Genomic DNA, 18688 nt, shown 5'->3' with positions numbered 1-18688 from the left:
TGTTTTAAAAAAAAAACTTTCAAGTACTAAAAATAATTTGCTTGCTTTTATATAATTTTGTTATGAGAAGCTTGTTATGAGAAATGAAAACTTCCTATATAATATCTGTGTATATTATATGTATATCATATATATATACCATATATGTATATATGATATATATCATGTTATACTGCATATTATATATTACCTTTTATATTGACTCATTTTTCATTATGGATCTGTTCTTTGTGTTTTATTAAGTAAATTTAATATAAACTAAAATAGATTAAGTATTTGCAGTAGAATTGTTATATTTGAATTAATATGGTTGTTTCTTAGCATGCAGGTTCTTTTCTCCTCATTTCTAGTTGCCACATCTAGTCAAATGTGATATGTGTCTATTGTTAGTCCAGCTATTAAAGTGTCTTAGGAACATGACGTGGTAGTGTTTTCTAACATGACTAGATGGTATTTTTCTTAATCATCATGAAGAAATTTGATCTAAGGTGGTGGTGGGAAACAGATTTCCCCTGCTTCCCTATTTTACCTTTTTTAGGATTAATAAAAACTGATGATAGAATACTCTTTTCTAGAATATTTGTATGTTATCTAAGTGTAGCTCCCAAATTATCATTAGAGAAAAGATTTTAAATATATTGAATTTAAAAGTGTATGAATTGTGTATGTGTGTGTGTGTATACATATACACACACACACACACACTATGTCTAAGACTCAGTCTTCATTGGTGAATTTCTGATTGACTTAGACTTAAGGTTGAAAAGTGATAGGGGAATCATAATCAGAGTTGATTAAGTTGAAAAGCAACAGTAAAAAGTAGAAATCACTTTTCTCTAGATATCTCTGATATGATAGCAAGTGAAAAAGCAATATGATCTTTATAGCAAAGGAGCATCAAAAAGATGTTAATATGTAGTCTGTGTCTTTGTTTAATAAAAGTTTGCTTCTTTAGAAAGAACATTTAATTTTGTGTTATTTATTAGGTTTCTGGCAAGTTTGCAAAGAATGAATGTAACCATTACTCGAGCCAAGTATAGTCTGTTTATCCTTGGACATTTGAGGACATTGATGGTAGGTACATTATTTACATTTTTTTCTTTCTTGCATCTCTGCCAGAATTCTTTTGTATCTTATCTTGAGGGTCTGCTCAGAATAAAAAGTATTATAGATTTTTTTTTCCTTGTTAATTTTAACAAGCTGTCATTTAATTTGTTCTTGAAACAAGAAGTGGAATCCCATATATTAGTTGTATAACCCTAAGGGTGCTTCTCTCCTTTGAAATTCTTTCCAGCTTCTGTGTGCTTCCTACAAAGCTACCCATCTTTTTCTTTATCCCACCTGTCCCAATACACATGCTCTGTTTTCACTATTGATATTTCCAGCTCAGTCTAAGATAGGGCAAAAGAGGTGGGAGTGGGGGAAGAAGGAGAAGTGTGTGTGTGTGTGTGTGTGTGTGTGTGTGTGTGTGTGTGTGTCTTTTCTTCCCTACTTCATTATTATATTATTATATAGCCAACTCTTAGGTTGAGGTGGCAGTGACAAACTTTCTTTTGATGGTTGTTTATTTTCTAAATATAATGGCAAGTAGTTGCCTTCAGAAAATCAAATCCTCTCATTTTCTTATAAGAATCTAATTGAATTTGCAGAAATAGTAAAATCTTGGGGTCTAAGGTTTTTATTTCCACTAGAGGGCATCCAAGTACTATATTACTTCTTTAATTTAAAACTTGTAGAAGGATAGGATTCATAATTACTAGACTCCTTTCTCTCTTCTTTTAAGAAATCTCTCTTCTCTACCTCCTTTTCCCCTTCTTGTCTCTAATGTTTCTTAATGACCCAACTTTTTAGACTTTGTAGCCAAGTCAAGAAGTGAGACTACTGGGAAAAGAAATCTTTTTTCTAAATTGGGAACACATTAAGTCTTATTCTTTTCTAAAACATCACGTCTCAGCCAAGTCATGATTAATCAACTTCATCAGAATTCTTAAACTTTCAAAGTTTTTTCTTTACATTATTGTAGTCATTGCATGTTATTACATTCTAGTACAGTTAATTGTATTATAATACATAGCATTCATATTCCAAAATTTATTAAACCGTTCCTCATTTGGTGGAATCTCTTTATTTTTTCAATCAATAGACAATTTGCTTTTTCTTTCTCTTATCTCATCCTTTCCTTCATGTGAAAAAATACTCCTGTAACAGATAATATCAATAGCTAACATTTATATAGTGTTTACTGTGTCAATCAGTGTTAGTAATTTGTTTACAATTATTATCTCACAACAGTTTTAGAAGTAGGTACTTTATTATCTAACAGATGAAGAAACAGTCAAATGGGGGTTAAGTGACTTGCCCAGAGTCACACAGCTTTTGAGTGTCTAAAGCCAGATTTGAACTAAGGTCTTTCTGACCACAGTCCCTAACACTTTATCCTCAAGCAAAATAAATTTCCACATTGGCCATGTCTAAATGTCTATTTTATTATGTGACTTAAATCCACTACTTCTTAAGAGGTGGGCAATATATTACCCATGTAATTAATGGGCAATGATTAATGTAATCAATATTACATTGATTATATTTCCTAAGTCTTCCAGTTACTTGTCTTTTTAATGTTAATGTTGTTAAAATTGTTCTCCTATTCTGCTCACTCCATTCTGCATTAGTTTATAGTATTCCTTTATATTTGCATATTATAATTTTGTTCAGACATTCCCCAGTTGATAGGCATGCTCTTTGGTTTTTGTTCTTTGCTACTACTAAAATAGTTGCTCTAAATAATTCTGTACCTGTAGATTCTGTTTCTTTTTCTTTGATCTCTTTGAAGTTTAGATAGAGTATTACTATCACTGGGTCATAGAGTATTTGCCCAGTTTGATGACTCTTAGGTAGCTTTGCTTTCCAGGATGACTGGAATTCACAGCTTAACCAACAGTTCATCATATGTATCTATTCTCCCTTCAGATCTTCAAAGATATATTGTTGGAATTAGGCTTGGCTGGCCTAAGGAGGATAAAGTGTAACCTCCACTGCTTAATTTACATTTTAAAAATGATTAGTGATTAGAATTTTAATTTTTTTTTTATTTTCAAAATACATGCAAAAGATAGTTTTCAACATTCACCCTTGCAAAACATTGTGTTCACATTTTTCTCCTTCCCTTCCCTCCTCCCCCTCCTAGACAGCAAGTAATCCAATATAGGTTAAACATATGCAGTCCTTCTAAACATATTTCCACATTTATCATTCTGCACAAGTAAAATCAGATCAAAAAGGGAAAACATGAGAGGAAAAAAAATAAGCAAATAACAAAAAAGGTGAAAATACTATGTTGTGATCCATAATCAATCCCCATAGTCCCCTCTCTGGGTGCAGATGGCTCTCTCCGTCTCAAGTCTATTGGAATTGGCTTGAAAGTGATTAGAATTTATAGTGAATTTAAGTGACTTAGAGAATTTTTTTCATGTGATTATAAATGCTTGCATTTTTTTCCTTTGGAAGCTGTTATAGTTAATATCCTTTGCAGAATAACAATCTTAGAAATTTGGGTTAGTTCCCTCTGTGTTTTGGAAATTAACTTTTATCAGAAACGTTTGTTGCAAAAATGTTTTCACCATTAATTGCCTTCTAATTTTAGCTGTATTGAGTTTATTTTGTGCAGAAACAAAAATGTGCTTTTTATCTTCTGTCTTCTCTTATGTATACCTTACTTGGCCATGAACTGTTTTCTATATCACTAGATCTGAAAGGTATTTTTCCTTTTATTTATGATCTTTTATGTCTTAAGTCACATATTCATTTGGAGTTTATCTTGGCACATATAGTATGACATTTCCACAAGACTGCTTTCTAATTTTTCCAGTTTTTGATTTTGTTAGTGTGTGGAATCTTTGGGTTTTTCAAAACTTTTGGCTAATATTTCTTATTTCTTTATGTTCTAAACCTAATCTGTTCCACTATTTGATATCTCTTTCACTCTTTTTAAAAAATTATTAATCTCTATTGACTATACTAACTTTTTCCTTCAGATGAATTTTGCTGTGATTTGTCCCATCTCTACAAACTATCCTTTGGTGATTTGGTATGGCCATTAAATAAGTAAATTAATTTAGATAGCATTGTTATTCTTATATTGACTTGGCTTCTATTTGATTTCTAATTTTTTGCGAAAGCAAAAAAGTGCTGGTATAAATATTTTTGTACATATGGTTGCTATCTTTGACCTCTTTGAGATATGGACCTACTTGTGATATTCATGGGTCAAAAAACAGGCACTTTACTGACTGTGGGGGCAGAATTCCAAATTAACTTTTCAGAATATTTTACCCAATGCACAACCCCACTGTTAATACATTAGTGTGCCTGTCTTCCCACTGCCTATCTGTTCATTGCCATTTTCCTCCTTTGTTTTTTTTTTTGCTAATGTAATTGCTATGGAGTAAAAATCTCAGTTGTTTTAATTTGCATTTCTTTTAAAAGTAATTTAAAACATTTTTTCATGTGGTCATTGATAGTTTGTCTTTTTTCTTTTTGAGTATTGCTTATTCATATTCTGACCATTTGTCTTCTGTTTTCCTAGTAATTTTTGTCAAAAGGTAATTATTATCCTAGTATTTGATTTCCTTGGGTCTGTTAAACACTTTGCAACTATATTTATTTGATTGCTTCTGGATCTTGTTTACCTAATCTATTCCAATTATCAGTTTTTATGGTTTTTTTTTAAGTATTATTAAATGATTTTGACATTTATTACTTGGTAAATAGTTTGAAATCTGATACTGTCCAACTCACAATGACTTGTAGATTTCTGGTTATGTTGTGACTTTATGGTGTGCATCAAAGGATCAAGGGAGACATGAGTGGTAATTCAAGAGTTGCTTTACAATATTTTCTTTCATCTTTGCCTAAATAAAACTGTTTTAGAAATATATTTAAATATCTTAAGAAATGGAAGATGTAATCATACACATAGACCATGTTTGGGTATTTTTATTTTATGATCATTGTTTTTCTTTTGTTTCAAGGAAAACCAACATTGGAACCACCTAATTCAAGATGCTCAGAAAAGAGGTGCTATTGTTAGGACCTGTGACAAGAATTATAAGTATGATGCGATGAAAATTTTGAAACTCAAATCTGTGCCACAACGAAGCCTATCACACCCTCCCACAATAGTGCCAGAAACCACTAGATTCCAGAACTGCTTACCACCCAGCAACAAGCCCAAAGACATGATGAACAAACCTAACAGTGGTATTTCTAAGACCACTTCTGTGGCTTCTCCATGGCGCAACAGCACTTCCTTGTTACCTGTTGAAGTTCAACCCATTAACTGCAGGGAAGCTGCGGTTGTTACAAAAGCTGCTGAAGTACCTGTTGTTCGGGACCCAAGACTAGCAAAGAGAAATGAGCGTGATGCCATAGAGAAATTCTCAGGTGATATACAACCATCCAGTATCCAGCATCCAAGAGTGATGGTACCTACATATGAACCTAGCCTTCCTTTAGCTCCCCAGGACCCCAGTAATGTCATACAACACCTTTTTCCAAAAGTAACATCCTCCAACAATTGCAACCTGACTGCACAACTTGAACCTCCCTCTGCAAATATCTCCATGCACACAAACAAAAGAAAAACCAGTGAAGAAGAAGGATCTGGCTACGGAAGAGAAGTGACATCTTCTGGAGAAGGACAACAAGAACAACATGAGTCTAAGAAAGACTGTCACTTAGACAGGGACTATTGCTTGGACAGGAGGAGAAAAGAAAACCAAGATAGTCATTCAAAAAGAAGAAAACTTTCATAGCTAAGGTCTTGAGTCTCAACAACAGGCAACATTTACCAAAAGGAATATTTATTATAAGAAATGCAGCTTTGGGTGCTCAGTTAATAAGAATAGAGATGTTAAATTTATTTTTAAATTTGGGGCCATTAATTTCCCCTAGAACTTGGAAGATTGTATACTCTTATTTAAACTTATTTTCTATTGGTAATCTTTACAAATGAGTGTGTTTTTCTGTCTTGAATTTCAGAGGACCTTTGTGCATCAATGATAGTGTCTTTAGAGCCAGATAAATGAAATGTAGTTCTGTTGTTCTTCCTTTTTAGAAAAGGAAGCCAGACTTGGACAAATTTTGTAAATGTAGAGATGTACATTTGTATAGCAAAGAACAAAACCTTTTTAAGATTTAATCTAGTTGCTATTTTGCCTTTTCTTTCTCCCTGCTCAAAATGTTTGTTCATTTTTCAGCAGAGCAAAGTCATCTTTAAAAGTGGGGGTCACTCTAATGCTATTGTAAGCCTGATTTCTTTCACAACATAAGTTGTTTGGAAAAAAGCTGAGTTGGTGGTAATGGGTCAGATGTCTCTAGTTCTATTTTAAAAGCTGACTGGCCTCATGGGGAAGCTTTGGTGAAAGCATTTGGTTTAGATGGTGTTGTGCTTATCTTGTACATTTTAAAACCAGGCTTTTTTGCACAAGATGGTTAATTTCTACAAGCGTTCATCTATCTATTTTTACTAAATTTTTAGTTCTCCACTTCAAATTCTCTTTCTTGGCAATATTGTACAACTGTCCTAGAAGATGTGAGATACTATAGATTGAAGGTAATGCTTTGAACAAATACTGAATAGTTGAAGTGGATGGTCTCAAAAACATCATTAAAAACCTCAAGGAAATAAAAAGAAACGGAATACTTCTAATTGGAATAGTTTATTAGGTGATTAGGGTTTGGAAATACTGGCAGATTTCTCACATTTTTTAGAAACTGTGTAACTTTGATAAAAGTATACTAAATTTTGGTAACTGGTGGTACAAATTATAGCAAAGATTTAAATAGATTTCCTTTATTTAAGTAGGTTTATAACTTTTTGCCCCTTCTTTCATTTTCCTTCCTTTTTTTTTAATTTTTAATTTAAAAAATTTTTTATTTGTTTTTTTAATAACTTTTTATTGACAGTCCTTTCTTTTTGCTATAGAAATTTATTTTAAAGAAAGGCCTATTTATCAGTGTTGTGTGAGGGAAAAAAATCTACATTATTTTTATCAGAACTGTAAAGAGGCACCTTTGTGGGGGGAAAGGCATGGTACAGGATTTGATTCTTTTAAGAAAGCTATATGATTTTGGCCACAGGTTTACACACACACACAAAATAAGGAACAATTGTTTGAAGTGTTTTTTTCACAGAAGTATGTCTAAAAATAGAGGGGGTTAAAAAAGAGAGTTTAGAAAAGAGAAAAATTTCAAATTTATTAAATTTGAAATTTTTTACTACCTCCTGCACTTTAAGCAAAAAGAATGAATTCTGTATTTGGGCTTTTTGAAAGATCTTTCTGTGTAGAATGTTTGCAGTCATCTCATGGACCGTTTAATTCTTACGCCACTTTTGAATTTTTCCAAAAGTTGACAGTACATTTCCTCTGGACAGTGCATCTTTAACATCTTTAACATTGGATTCCAAACATATAAGTGGTAGAATGAAAATATCTCTTTAACAGTAGCACCTTTTTTGATCTTATGGTACCTACACATTCAGAATATGTTTCCTTTGCCTATGGATCAAAGGAAGAGTGGTAGTAGGAGTTAGATTTGGGGGAACATTTCATTAGTTATAACCATTGTGTGGGTTTCAAAAGATTAGATGCCAGCTTTTATTACACATCTTTGTCAGGGAATTGCCCTTTTATGAATATAAGTTGTTTTTTTCTAAAGTTAGTGCTTTCAATTTGGGCTTTTTTTCTGCCAGTAAACTTGACTTAGAAGGGATGAAAAGAAGGTTATATGAAAGATTTCTAAGATTTCAAATGAAATATTTTGTCTTTGTTTTGGATATCTTTGAATCCTCCTCAGTCTATTTATGTTGACATGTAGATTGTCAAAGAACTTTACCCTCAGATTTAGGATTTATTACCATATGCTAAATTGGTCTACAAATAGGTGTTTTCAGTTAAGTCTGGGACCCAAGTTCAAACTGATTTATGGTTCCTTTGTTTTCCTGTTAATAATTCCTTCCTAAAGACTAATGAAATAAATATCACAAAAATAATAAAGGTATAAGGGGAGGCTTCCATGGGATTAAAGGGAGAACATTAGGGAAAGATTATGATGTTAAACAAAAAGGATCCAAAAACTGAAAAATAAAAGTATAACCAGGACATTTGGCCTATAGGATAAATGGCATCTATACTTTGAGCAAATTCTCTTATTCAAATAGACTGTTGTAAGTACCATATTGTAAAGCTTAAGATCTCTTCTAACTGTTCCCTGCTCACCTGATTATGTTACTACCAGTAGGAGAGATGAAAATAATGAGCAGCTTGTATATAATCCTCCTAATGAACAAAATTTTTATACAAAAGCAGATACTTCTAGCAAAATAGCACTGTATTATCTAAGTGAATTAGAATCTTCTTTTGACTTTCTATGCAGCAAAATGATTTTAAACCACTTTGGTTGGGGATTAACCTAGTTATTTTGGACATGGCAAGCAGTGAATTATTTTGTTGGATAGTAGCTGGTGAGTTTTTAAGTTTAGGTTCTCTTTGCCTTGACATTTATGCACAGTCTCTTCAAATATCATTTTTGTATTTTTGATATGTTTTATATTTTTTGCATTACTTTTGACTTATCAAGCACAAACACAGTTAGAACTGGAAGGGAGTTTAAGACTCAAAAACTTTATTTTACAGAAGATAAAATTGAAGCCAAGAAAGGTTAAATAACCTGCTCAAAGTCACAAAATGGAGGCAGCATTTGAATCCAGGTCTCTTGGCTCTAAACCTCTTGCTCGTTCTTTTCTACTTCATTACCGTCTTGTTTATAGAGAAGAACAAAAAGGCTCAAAGATAGTTTTAGAGAAGTTAAATTTCTTTGCATGTACTAAATAGGAACTATACCAACTTAAAGGGTACAAAAACAAATTACTGTTAATATAGTGCAAAATTATTGGATCATTTAGGCTTTTTAGCTCCTTTCCACCATTTTACAACAGATACAGCAGAAGATACTTTTCCCTAGGGCAGAAGACCATTTTGTATTTTAATTTGTTTCATGGGTTGTCCTAGTCAATTAACTAATTAGTGACCACGCAACTTGTGGGAAGGCTGTATTTAGCTAGACTGGACAAAATGAACTCAGTGTTGCTAGTATCATATTCAAAGCATTTGTCCCTAGTGGTGTGTTTGACAACTCGGGATACCCTCACCTCCATTCCACTGTGAGACTTTGGAGTTAGATTTTTGAGGATTTGGTTTCATTGAATGCTCAGAGTCGATAAACATTTCATGGGATACAAGATCATCTTGCCTTGTAGTGCGTAGTGCTCATGATAAATATACAAAAAAGGACCATCATAAAGACCATTGCAACTTTTATATTTTCTGCATTAGATGGTAGAGAAAATTTATAAAGAATTCAATAATATTCCCCAAGTCCTTATAACAATTTGAATGCAAAAAGGAACATTGGAAATGGTGGTTCCAAATTAGGAAGTGTGAGTCCAAAGGCTATACGGTAACCTCAAGCCTATCATAAATGGTTTACAAAGAGAATTGGAAATACTAGACGTGGTGAACACTGAACATCACAAAACTGTAATTTGGTAGCTTTAATAAGAGAGAGTCAGCAGCATAATGAAAAGAGAGCTGACCTCAAAGCTAGGAAGACATAGTTTTAAATATTAATTGACCATACTGACTGTGACTGGGCAAATCATTTAACCACTCGGTGCTGTAGGCAGATATCTAGGACTAATTTACAAAGAAGATGCTAGTTTTTATTGATGGAGAAAATTTCTTCATCTGGAAATTTCCTAAACTAATAAAATTACGGAACCACACACTAGATGTTAGCCTTAATAGACAGGAAATGATTGGTTACTAATATAAAAGTCAATTCCCAATCAGCTTTTCCTTGTGGTCAGACCCTTGTTATCCAGTAAAAATCAAAGTGGACCAAATTAGAAGAAAGGATAAAGATGAGAAGAAAATACTATGTGCCATTACAACATTTTCAACTTGGCTTATTCAAAGAAATCTATTGACTGGTAAAAATGGAAACTGGATAAAGGAAAAGACATTAACATCAACTGTGTCCATTTTCCACGTGAGTTTAACCAGTATCGATGAACTGCCACAACTATGAGGCTAAAAGCACAGAAAACCACCATGGTCAGTAAATATTCAATCTCTTTGCCAATCAGGCATGGTAACAGAGAAATAGCAATTTAGAATGTGAATTTATTTTACATAATCTTGAGGAGGAGAGTGGGAGATTTTCAATGGTATTGACTCAGTAGTAGAGAGAAAAACACATTTAAAGAAAACTTGGAATGAGACCAAATTAAGCTAACATATACATACTGTTTCCCCTAATAGAATGTAAGCTCCTCCTGGGCAGGGACTTTTTTTTTTCTCAATAGTATTTTATTTTTCCAAATACATGTAAAGATAGTTTTTCACATTCAGTTGTGTAAAACTTGATGTTCAAAATTTTCCTCATCTTCCCCCTTCCCAAGACAGCAAGCAATCTAATACAGGTTAAATATGTGCTATCCTTTAAACATATTTACATGTTTGTCAATGCAAGAAAAATCAGACTAATGGGGGGGGGGGGGAGGAGGTGGGGAAACACAAGAAAGAAAAAAACAAAATGGTGAAAACACTTTGTTTTGATCCATATTCATTCTTCATGGTTCTCTGGATGTGACTGAAATTTTCCATCCCAAGTCTGTTGAAATTGTCTTGGATCACCACACAAATAGAGCTAAATCTGTTACAGTTGATCATCACATAATCTTGTTACTAGGTACAGTGTACTACTGAATCTGCTCATTTCACTCAGCCTCAGTTCATGCCTTTCCAGACTTTTCTGAAATCGGCCTGCTTATTTCTTAATAATATTCCATAACATTACCATAACTTATTCAGCCATTCCCCAACTGATGGGTATCCACGCAGTTTCCAATTCTTTGCCACTACAAAAAGAGCCACACATGGGTCCTTTTCCCTTTTTTATTATCTCTTTCAGATACAGACCCAGTAGTGACATTGCTGGATCAAAAGGTGTAGTTTTATAGCCCTTTGGGCAGAGTTCCAAATTACTCTCCAGAATAGTTGGATCATTTCACAACTCCAACAATGTATTCATGTTCCATTTTTGCCATATCCCCACCAACATTTTCCTATCATCTTAACCAATCTGAGAGGTGTACCATTGCATCTAATTATCTTAATTTGCATTTTAAAATTTTTAATAGCTTTTTATTTACAAGATATATGCATGGGTAATTTTACAGCATTGGATTACCAAACTTTTTGTTCCAATTTTTCCCCTCCTTCCCTCCACCCCCACCCCTAGATGGCAGGATGACTAATACATGTTAAATATATTAAAGTATAAATTAAATACAAAATAAGTATACACGTCCAAACCGTTATTTTGCTGTACAAAAAGAATCTGACTCCAAAATATTGTACGGATAGCCTGTGAAGGAAATCAAAAATGCAGGTGGGCAAAAACACAGGGATTGGGAATTCGATGTAATGGTTCTTTGTCTTCTCCCAGAGTTCTTTCTCTGGGTGTAGCTGGTTCAGTTCATTACTGCTCCATTAGAACTGATTTGGTTCATCTCATTGCTGAAGATGGCCAGGTCCATCAGAATTGATCATATAGTATTGTTGAAGTATGTATATAATGATTTCCTGGTCCTGCTCATTTCACTCAGCATCAGTTCATGTAAGTCTCTCCAGGCCTCTCTGAAATCATCCTGTTGGTCGTTTCTTACCAAACAATAATATTCCATAATATTCATATACCACAATTTATTCAGCCATTCTCCAACTGATGGGCATCTACTCAGTTTCCAGTTTCTGGCCACTACAAAGAGGACTGCCACAAACATTCGTGCACATACAGGTCCCTTTCCCTTCTTTATGATCTCTTTGGGATATAAGCCCAGTAGTAACACTGCTGGATCAAAGGGTATGCGCAGTTTGATAACTTTGAGCATAGTTCCAAATTGTTCTCCAGAATGGATATATTCACAATTCCACCAACAATGTATCAGTGTCCCAGTTTTCCCACATCCCCTCCAACATTCCACATTATCTTTCCCTGTCATTCTAGCCAGTCTGACAGGTATGTAGTGGTATCTCAGAGTTGTCTTAATTTGCATTTCTCTGATTAATAATGCCTTGGAGCATCTTTTCATATGGCTAGATAAAGTTTTAATTTCTTCGTCTGAGAATTGTCTATTCATATCCTTTGACAATTTGCATTTCACCAACAGTGAGTAGAGCATTTTTTCATATGACTTGAATTTAATTTCATCTGAAAATTGTCTGTTCGTATCTTTTGACCAAACTACCAATTGAGGGACGACCTGTATTCTTACAAATTTGACTTAGTTCTTTATATATTTTAAAATGAGGCCTTTATCAGAAACACTGGCTATAATTTTTTTTTTAAATCAGCTCTCTGCTTTCCTTCTAATCTTGGCTGTATTTACTTTGTGTAAAATCTTTTCATTTAATATAGTCAAAAGTATCCATTTTGCTTTTCATTTCTGGTTCTTTGGCCATAAATTCTCCCTTTTCCACAGATCTAACAGTCTCTAGGCAGATATTCTTTTTAACTAATGTTGTGTTCCCTGCACCTTCTTGTCACATAATAGTAGGTGCTTAATAAATACTTGCTGATTTGATTTGATTTGATTTGATGATCTTGAGGTTATCAAGAGCAGTTACATAAACAGTATAGATATGTTTATCAAAAGTGTTTGTTTCTGGTTTTCCAGAGCAGAATTCAAACATGAAAAAATTTCTTTAAAATGATGAGTCCTTCAGATGTTCTTGTAAATGATATTGTGCTATTTATGTTATATTTTGGAATAGTTCAAAGGTTCATAAGGAGATCCACTATTACCTAAGTGTAGATCCAATAATACCTAAAAGTATTCAGTCTAGGAAAAGTCAAGAGAATAAAACTTCCTAGCTAATTCTACACTATGCTGCTTCTACTCTTATTCTCTTTATCCTCTTCCCACTGGAAACCTTGCCTTGAATTCCATCCTTAGATGTTAGTCTCTAATAGATGAGCTTTTGACTAACCTGCACTAGGTTTCTTCTCTCCACCATGAGACCAAATGAAAAGGATCTCCAGCTCTCTTGCCGTCTTCCCAAGCTGCCATCAAATCAGATAAGTAACTTAAGGGATGGAGATGGGAGTTGGGCTCTCACTGCCTGTGTTTCATACCACTGGGGCCTTGTCTTAGAACCAAGTATGCCAGACTACCCTCTCTGGGTTCTATTTTCTGCCCCCTAGAGCCTTCTCTGGAACAACCAACAATGCATCTTATTTAGTAGGTACAGCTTCCTTGGTCCTTAGGATGGGCAGACATCACTATGAAGCTGAATCTCCAGGACGGACTTCAAATAATATAACCTAGTACCTCCCTCAACAAAATTCCCTCCAATCACTGATAATCTACTTGGAATCTATTCAATAGTAAGCATATTCCCATCCCCTTAATGCTCATCTTTATCTCAGTGGTTCTAAATCCTTATCTGTCTCATTTTCCATCCTTGATTCATTCTTGCTTTAGAGCTGCTTACCTTTCCTCTGTGCCCTCTAGAATGCCTAGTCAATAATTAACACATTTCCTTTTGACTACTGCCTATAAACATGTCCATAGCTCCCTCGTTCTAAAAACAAAACTCCATCTCTAATTTGATCACTACTGTAATCCTGTCTCTCTCCTAGCCTTTTCAGCTGAACAAGAAAAAATAATTTATATACAATGCCCCCACCTCCTCAATCACTTCTAAACCTCTGAAATGTGGATTCTGAGTTCACTATGCAATTGAAACTGTCACCTCTCAACTTAGCCTATTATTTTTATGGGCTTTTCTCCATTCTCATCCTAGATGCCTCTATTATATGTGACATTGTGGGTCTCCTCTTCCTACTACTCTCAAGACCTTCTGGTCACAGCTCTCTCCTACTTAATTCTGTCTGTCTTTGTTTCTTTTCATGATTCTTTATCCATATCATGTCCACTAACTGTGGGCATCCACCCATCCAAACTCTTTCTTGGTCCTCTTTTTTTCCTCTTTACTCTCCATTTGGTGATCTAAGCAGTTCCCATGGATTGTTGTCTCTCTGTATTTGATTCCTAAATATACATATTTAGGCCTGTTCTTTGTTTTGAACTAGGTAGTCATATGTTGACAAGTGCCTCAGATATCTGGTACTAGATGTTCTGTTGGCATTTCAGTATGTCTAAAATGGAACTAATGATCTTTTCCTCAAAGCCTTTTTTCTTTTGAATTTTCCCAATCATCCCAGGCTGTAACTTAGGTGTCATCCTTGGCTTCTCCAGATATCTAATACATTGTGAAATCTTGCCATTTTTACCTTCACAGTATCTCTCTACATTTTTCCATTCACATCTACAATCCTAATTCAAACCATCGTCACCTTCCAACTAAGACCTCTCAAAGCCTTCTAACTGGTCTTCAAGTTTCTCCCTAATCCAATCTATCCTCCACTTAACGGCCAGGGTGATCTTTCTAAAGGGCAGTTCTGACCATGTTATTTTATTTATATTTTTGTCCAAGATCAACTATAAAGTCCTTTTTTTTTTCATTTTTTTTTAAAGTTTCACAACCTGGCCCTTACTTTCCAGGATTCATAAATAACACTTTAAACCCCTATACACACTGACCTGGCCACACTGGTTCACCACCTGTCTCCTACGTCTATTCCTTTGCAATGATTCTTCCCTCACCCCTAGAATGTTGTGTCCCTAACTTTCCTCTTAGTTTCCCTGATTTCCCGTCTGAGCAACCAGCAAAGATAGTAACTCAATACCGCTATCAGTAAAGCCCAAGAAATATAGAATATGAAGCTACTGTATGTATAAAACATTTTCATCTATCTTTTTTTTGGCTGAATAGATATTATTGAATTTAAGAAACTTAAAGGTGTATATGGGAGTATATGTGTGTATATATATATATATATATGTATTTGGGTATATACACATATATTGTATATCTTGAAAAGTCAATGCAGATTGACAATGAATTAGGCCCAGAATTAAAGGGAAAAAAAAGTAGATTGGACTTCATTTTTGGAAATTGTGCAGTGTTTTCAATGATTCTAGGCTACTCCTTAAAAAGAAACCTCTGAATTTTACATCAGTATTCCTGTGGTGATATGTGTAACTACAAATCTTGGAACATTACACTTTTCAAGAAATCAGAATCTTAGGTGACCCCACAAGGCAATGATAATGTATTTGCTGGTTATGAAGATGACAGTGAATAGTCAGAAAATGGCCTATTTATTTGGTAAGATCAAAGAAGATTCAACAACTCTGAGGCTACACTGGTTCTTACTTGCTAATTTAATGTTAAAAGACCTAGAGAAAAAGTACCTTTTATTTTGGGTGGATTCTGTATGACATTTATTAGAGACTGTTGATAAGTTTTAGATAAGATGGGGAGGCATGAATGAAGGGACCATGATCTTTATTGTTAGCAGAAATACTCACAAAGTTGTGATTATGGATCCATTTAAATATTGAAGTATTTAGAAATAACTTTTAAAAGCAAATTAGGAGTCTTCTAAATGATCTGCTTCAATGCTCTCATTTTACAAATGAGGAAAAAAATAAGTGACTGGTAAGTGACTTGTCCAGAGCCATGGATGTAATAAGTGGACTTTCTTCCACTACATGATGGAGTTTTAAAATGGAAGCCACCCATGAAAATCATCTCTGAAATTACATATATGGTGTAGTTTTAACCATTCCTAAGCAAGGGACCACAGATTTCAACAACAGACTCTGATTTATGGGTCATTTCCTATTAATAGGAAACAGATAAGAGCTCTATTTTTTCCCCAGATGGTCCTTAAGGGAATTCAAAGAACATTAATGAAGTTCCTAAGAATACAGAGACAAGAAATAGCCCCTGTCTTCAGGGAACTTTTATTCTGGTGGTGTAAAAAGAACAGAAACACACAAAAATATGAAATATAGTATATAGAAAATAAAATAATTTGAGCAAAGGGCCCTAGAAACCAAGCAGAATAGGATAGGCTTTCTTGAGCTATGAGAAAGAGGTACAGTGGAAACAAATTCTTGGCATGGACAGTTTGTGTAAAGGCAAGGAGAAGGGAGAGTCCTCTATTGAAGAAAAGTAAGCACATTTACTGGGACTTTAGGTGCTCAGAAGTCTGGAGTCATATTGTTAAAGGGTTTTAAAAGCCAAAAAGTGTAGTTTGTGTTTTAGTCTAGAGGCAATAGGGAACCAGTGGAGTGATGGGTCAGATATGCAGTAGTCAGAAGTGTTAAAAGAGACTTGCCCTGTTGGACTTGAAGTTAAATATTATTGAAGTAAAGCATGAGGTGCCTACCAATTTATCTGCTTGATGGATGGTTGTTTTGAGTTTTATGATTAGATTTGTTACAAAGGAATATCTTTTTATATCTAATAAGGAAAATTTCTTATCCAACTGGTTCTGGTTATTCTCCCTTTTCCCAGTGGTTCTACATACATCTCAACTATCACCTTTTGGAATTCCCTTTAAATAAGATGAGACTTAGTTTTGATCAACCATGTAGTATAATTATCTTGTTGAAGAAAATGAATCCTTTCTATTAAGGCTAAGTTGAGGAGGGATAGCAGTGAAAATGGATGTGAACTACTGAAAGAGGGTACTGAGTATAAATGTCCAAGTTGGGGCTAAATTGCCAGTGGTTACAGGAGTGGAACGCATTTTATAAAAGCAATAATTTCAGGAAATATAGTCAGACATTGATGTCTGCACTTCTGCCTGTTAAAAGGCACTTGACCTCAGCTTTGGTTTCTCATAATGTACCCAGAGCATGTGCACAAAGTACATAACTTGGCGTGTCTTGCTCATTTGGTATGCACATGCAAATTGCTATGGAAGGGAAGATGATGTATTTATTTGGGAGCTGGAGAGAATAATATATTGAGTAAGTGACCTGACAGGAGTTGATTGCTCTGTTAGGGCCAATTTATTTGCAGGTTTCATTTATAGTAGCATTACACCACCAACCAGAGCCATGATTTTTAAAGTAACTAGACATCATCCCTCCTATCTTTACCACCTTTCCAACTCCACCACTCATTGTTTGAAAAATGAATAATTCAGAGAGGTAACAAATTTGGCATTGGCCTAAACTGAATTTATGGTGGTATGCTACAGAAAAGACTTCTGTCCACAAGGGATTCCTTCTTATCTCATGAAAGACCTCAGTTATGGTCAGACTTTTTGATTGCACCAAAAAAACAAAAAACAAAAAACCCACCCCAAAATCCATTTACTGCAAAATTAAGTTCTTAAATAGAATGATGTGGCTCATGGATATGTTAAGTTCCCAAACTCAGGCTCTTGTACAAGTATAGAATCTCGGAGTTGAAAAAGACTTCAGAGGTCACGTTGCCCAACCTGGATCCGAACAAGAGCCCTCGCTTTCTGTAGGTATTGTCACCTACTAGAAATGGATATACAGGGAGGGGGGAATCTAATACTTCCTCAGGAATCCCATTAGGACAAGACAAATTTTTGGGAAAAAATTCTTTTCATCGATTCTGCAAGATACTAGAGTTCCCCATTTTCTTCTCTACCTTATTTTAGAGATGAGGAAACTGAGGCAAACAGGGTTAAGTGATTTGTCCATTGTCACAAGGTAAATTTGTCATTGCTCCTAATTTCCTGTCTTCTGGTGCTATTTCCTGTTGCACAAGACAACTCTACCAAGGCTGGTCAGGATCTTCTCTGCAACTTTTTATAACCAAAGAGAATTGCCTAGCCCTTAAGCACTAAAAGATAGTTTAAAATGACACAGCCAGGGGCAGAATTTGAACCCCATCTTTCAAGCTTTAAGAACTGGTTCTTTATCCATCAAAGTCACTAACTAGCTCCCTGTTAACTCCAGAATCAACTATAACATCCTCTCCCCTTTAAAGCCCTTCACAAGCTTATACCTTGGTCTCCTCCTGGGCTAGTTGGGGGAGCCTGGACCTGGCAGACAGTGTTATCAAAATCTTGACCATGGGCAGCCTTAATATGGTGTAGTGAAAAGACCTGCTGGGTTTAGATTTAGTACCTGGATTCCAATCCCGCTCTGCCATTTATACATCTTGAGCAAAACCTCTCAGACCTTCAAATTCCTAGTCTACAAAAATGGGACTGATCCCATTTACCTTGACCACATATTTGCATAGAGTTGTTGCTCTTTTTGGGGGAGATTGCAAGGCAATTGGGGTTGTGACTTGGCTAGGATCATGTACCTAGTAAATAGTGTTGTTGCCTTAACACAATGTACACTTTGTGAATTTCATCAGTGTTAAATCTGACACCATCCTCCCCTTCCCCCCCCCCCCACAAAATCTGAAGTAGGAAGGCAACCATATCATTCTATTTCCATATTTCTTGTGACGTTGCTCCCCTCGTGTCTCTCAGAGGCAGCTGGGTGATTCAGCCGATAAGGCTGCACCTGGACTCAGGAAGACCCGAATTCAAATTTGGCCTCAGACGTTTACCAGCTGTGTCTCTGCGCAAATTATTTAATTTCTGTTTGTCTTAATCCGCTGGAGAAGGAAATAACGAACCACTGCAATATTTTTGCCAAGAAGAGCCCACG

General features: G+C 34.9%; 1 protein-coding gene across 3 annotated transcripts in view; it reads left to right on the top strand.

The window, feature by feature from the left end:
- Nucleotides 1-6709, top strand: part of SETX (senataxin) — an 80729-nt gene extending 74020 nt beyond the window's left edge. For all 3 annotated transcript variants that reach the window (XM_012553963.3, XM_031954880.1, XM_012553964.3), the window contains exons 24-25: nucleotides 987-1074; nucleotides 5031-6709. In XM_012553963.3, the coding sequence (XP_012409417.1) occupies nucleotides 987-1074; nucleotides 5031-5813 (871 nt within the window). In that variant the 3' untranslated portion in view covers nucleotides 5814-6709. The remainder of the gene's footprint in view (nucleotides 1-986; nucleotides 1075-5030) is intronic.
- The last annotated feature ends 11979 nt before the right edge of the window (nucleotides 6710-18688 follow it).

This window comes from Sarcophilus harrisii, chromosome 2, assembly GCF_902635505.1.
Source record: "Sarcophilus harrisii chromosome 2, mSarHar1.11, whole genome shotgun sequence".
NCBI lineage: Eukaryota > Metazoa > Chordata > Mammalia > Dasyuromorphia > Dasyuridae > Sarcophilus > Sarcophilus harrisii.
The sequence above is the reverse complement of the archived record's forward strand: the minus strand, read 5'-3'. Positions and strand labels throughout refer to the sequence as shown.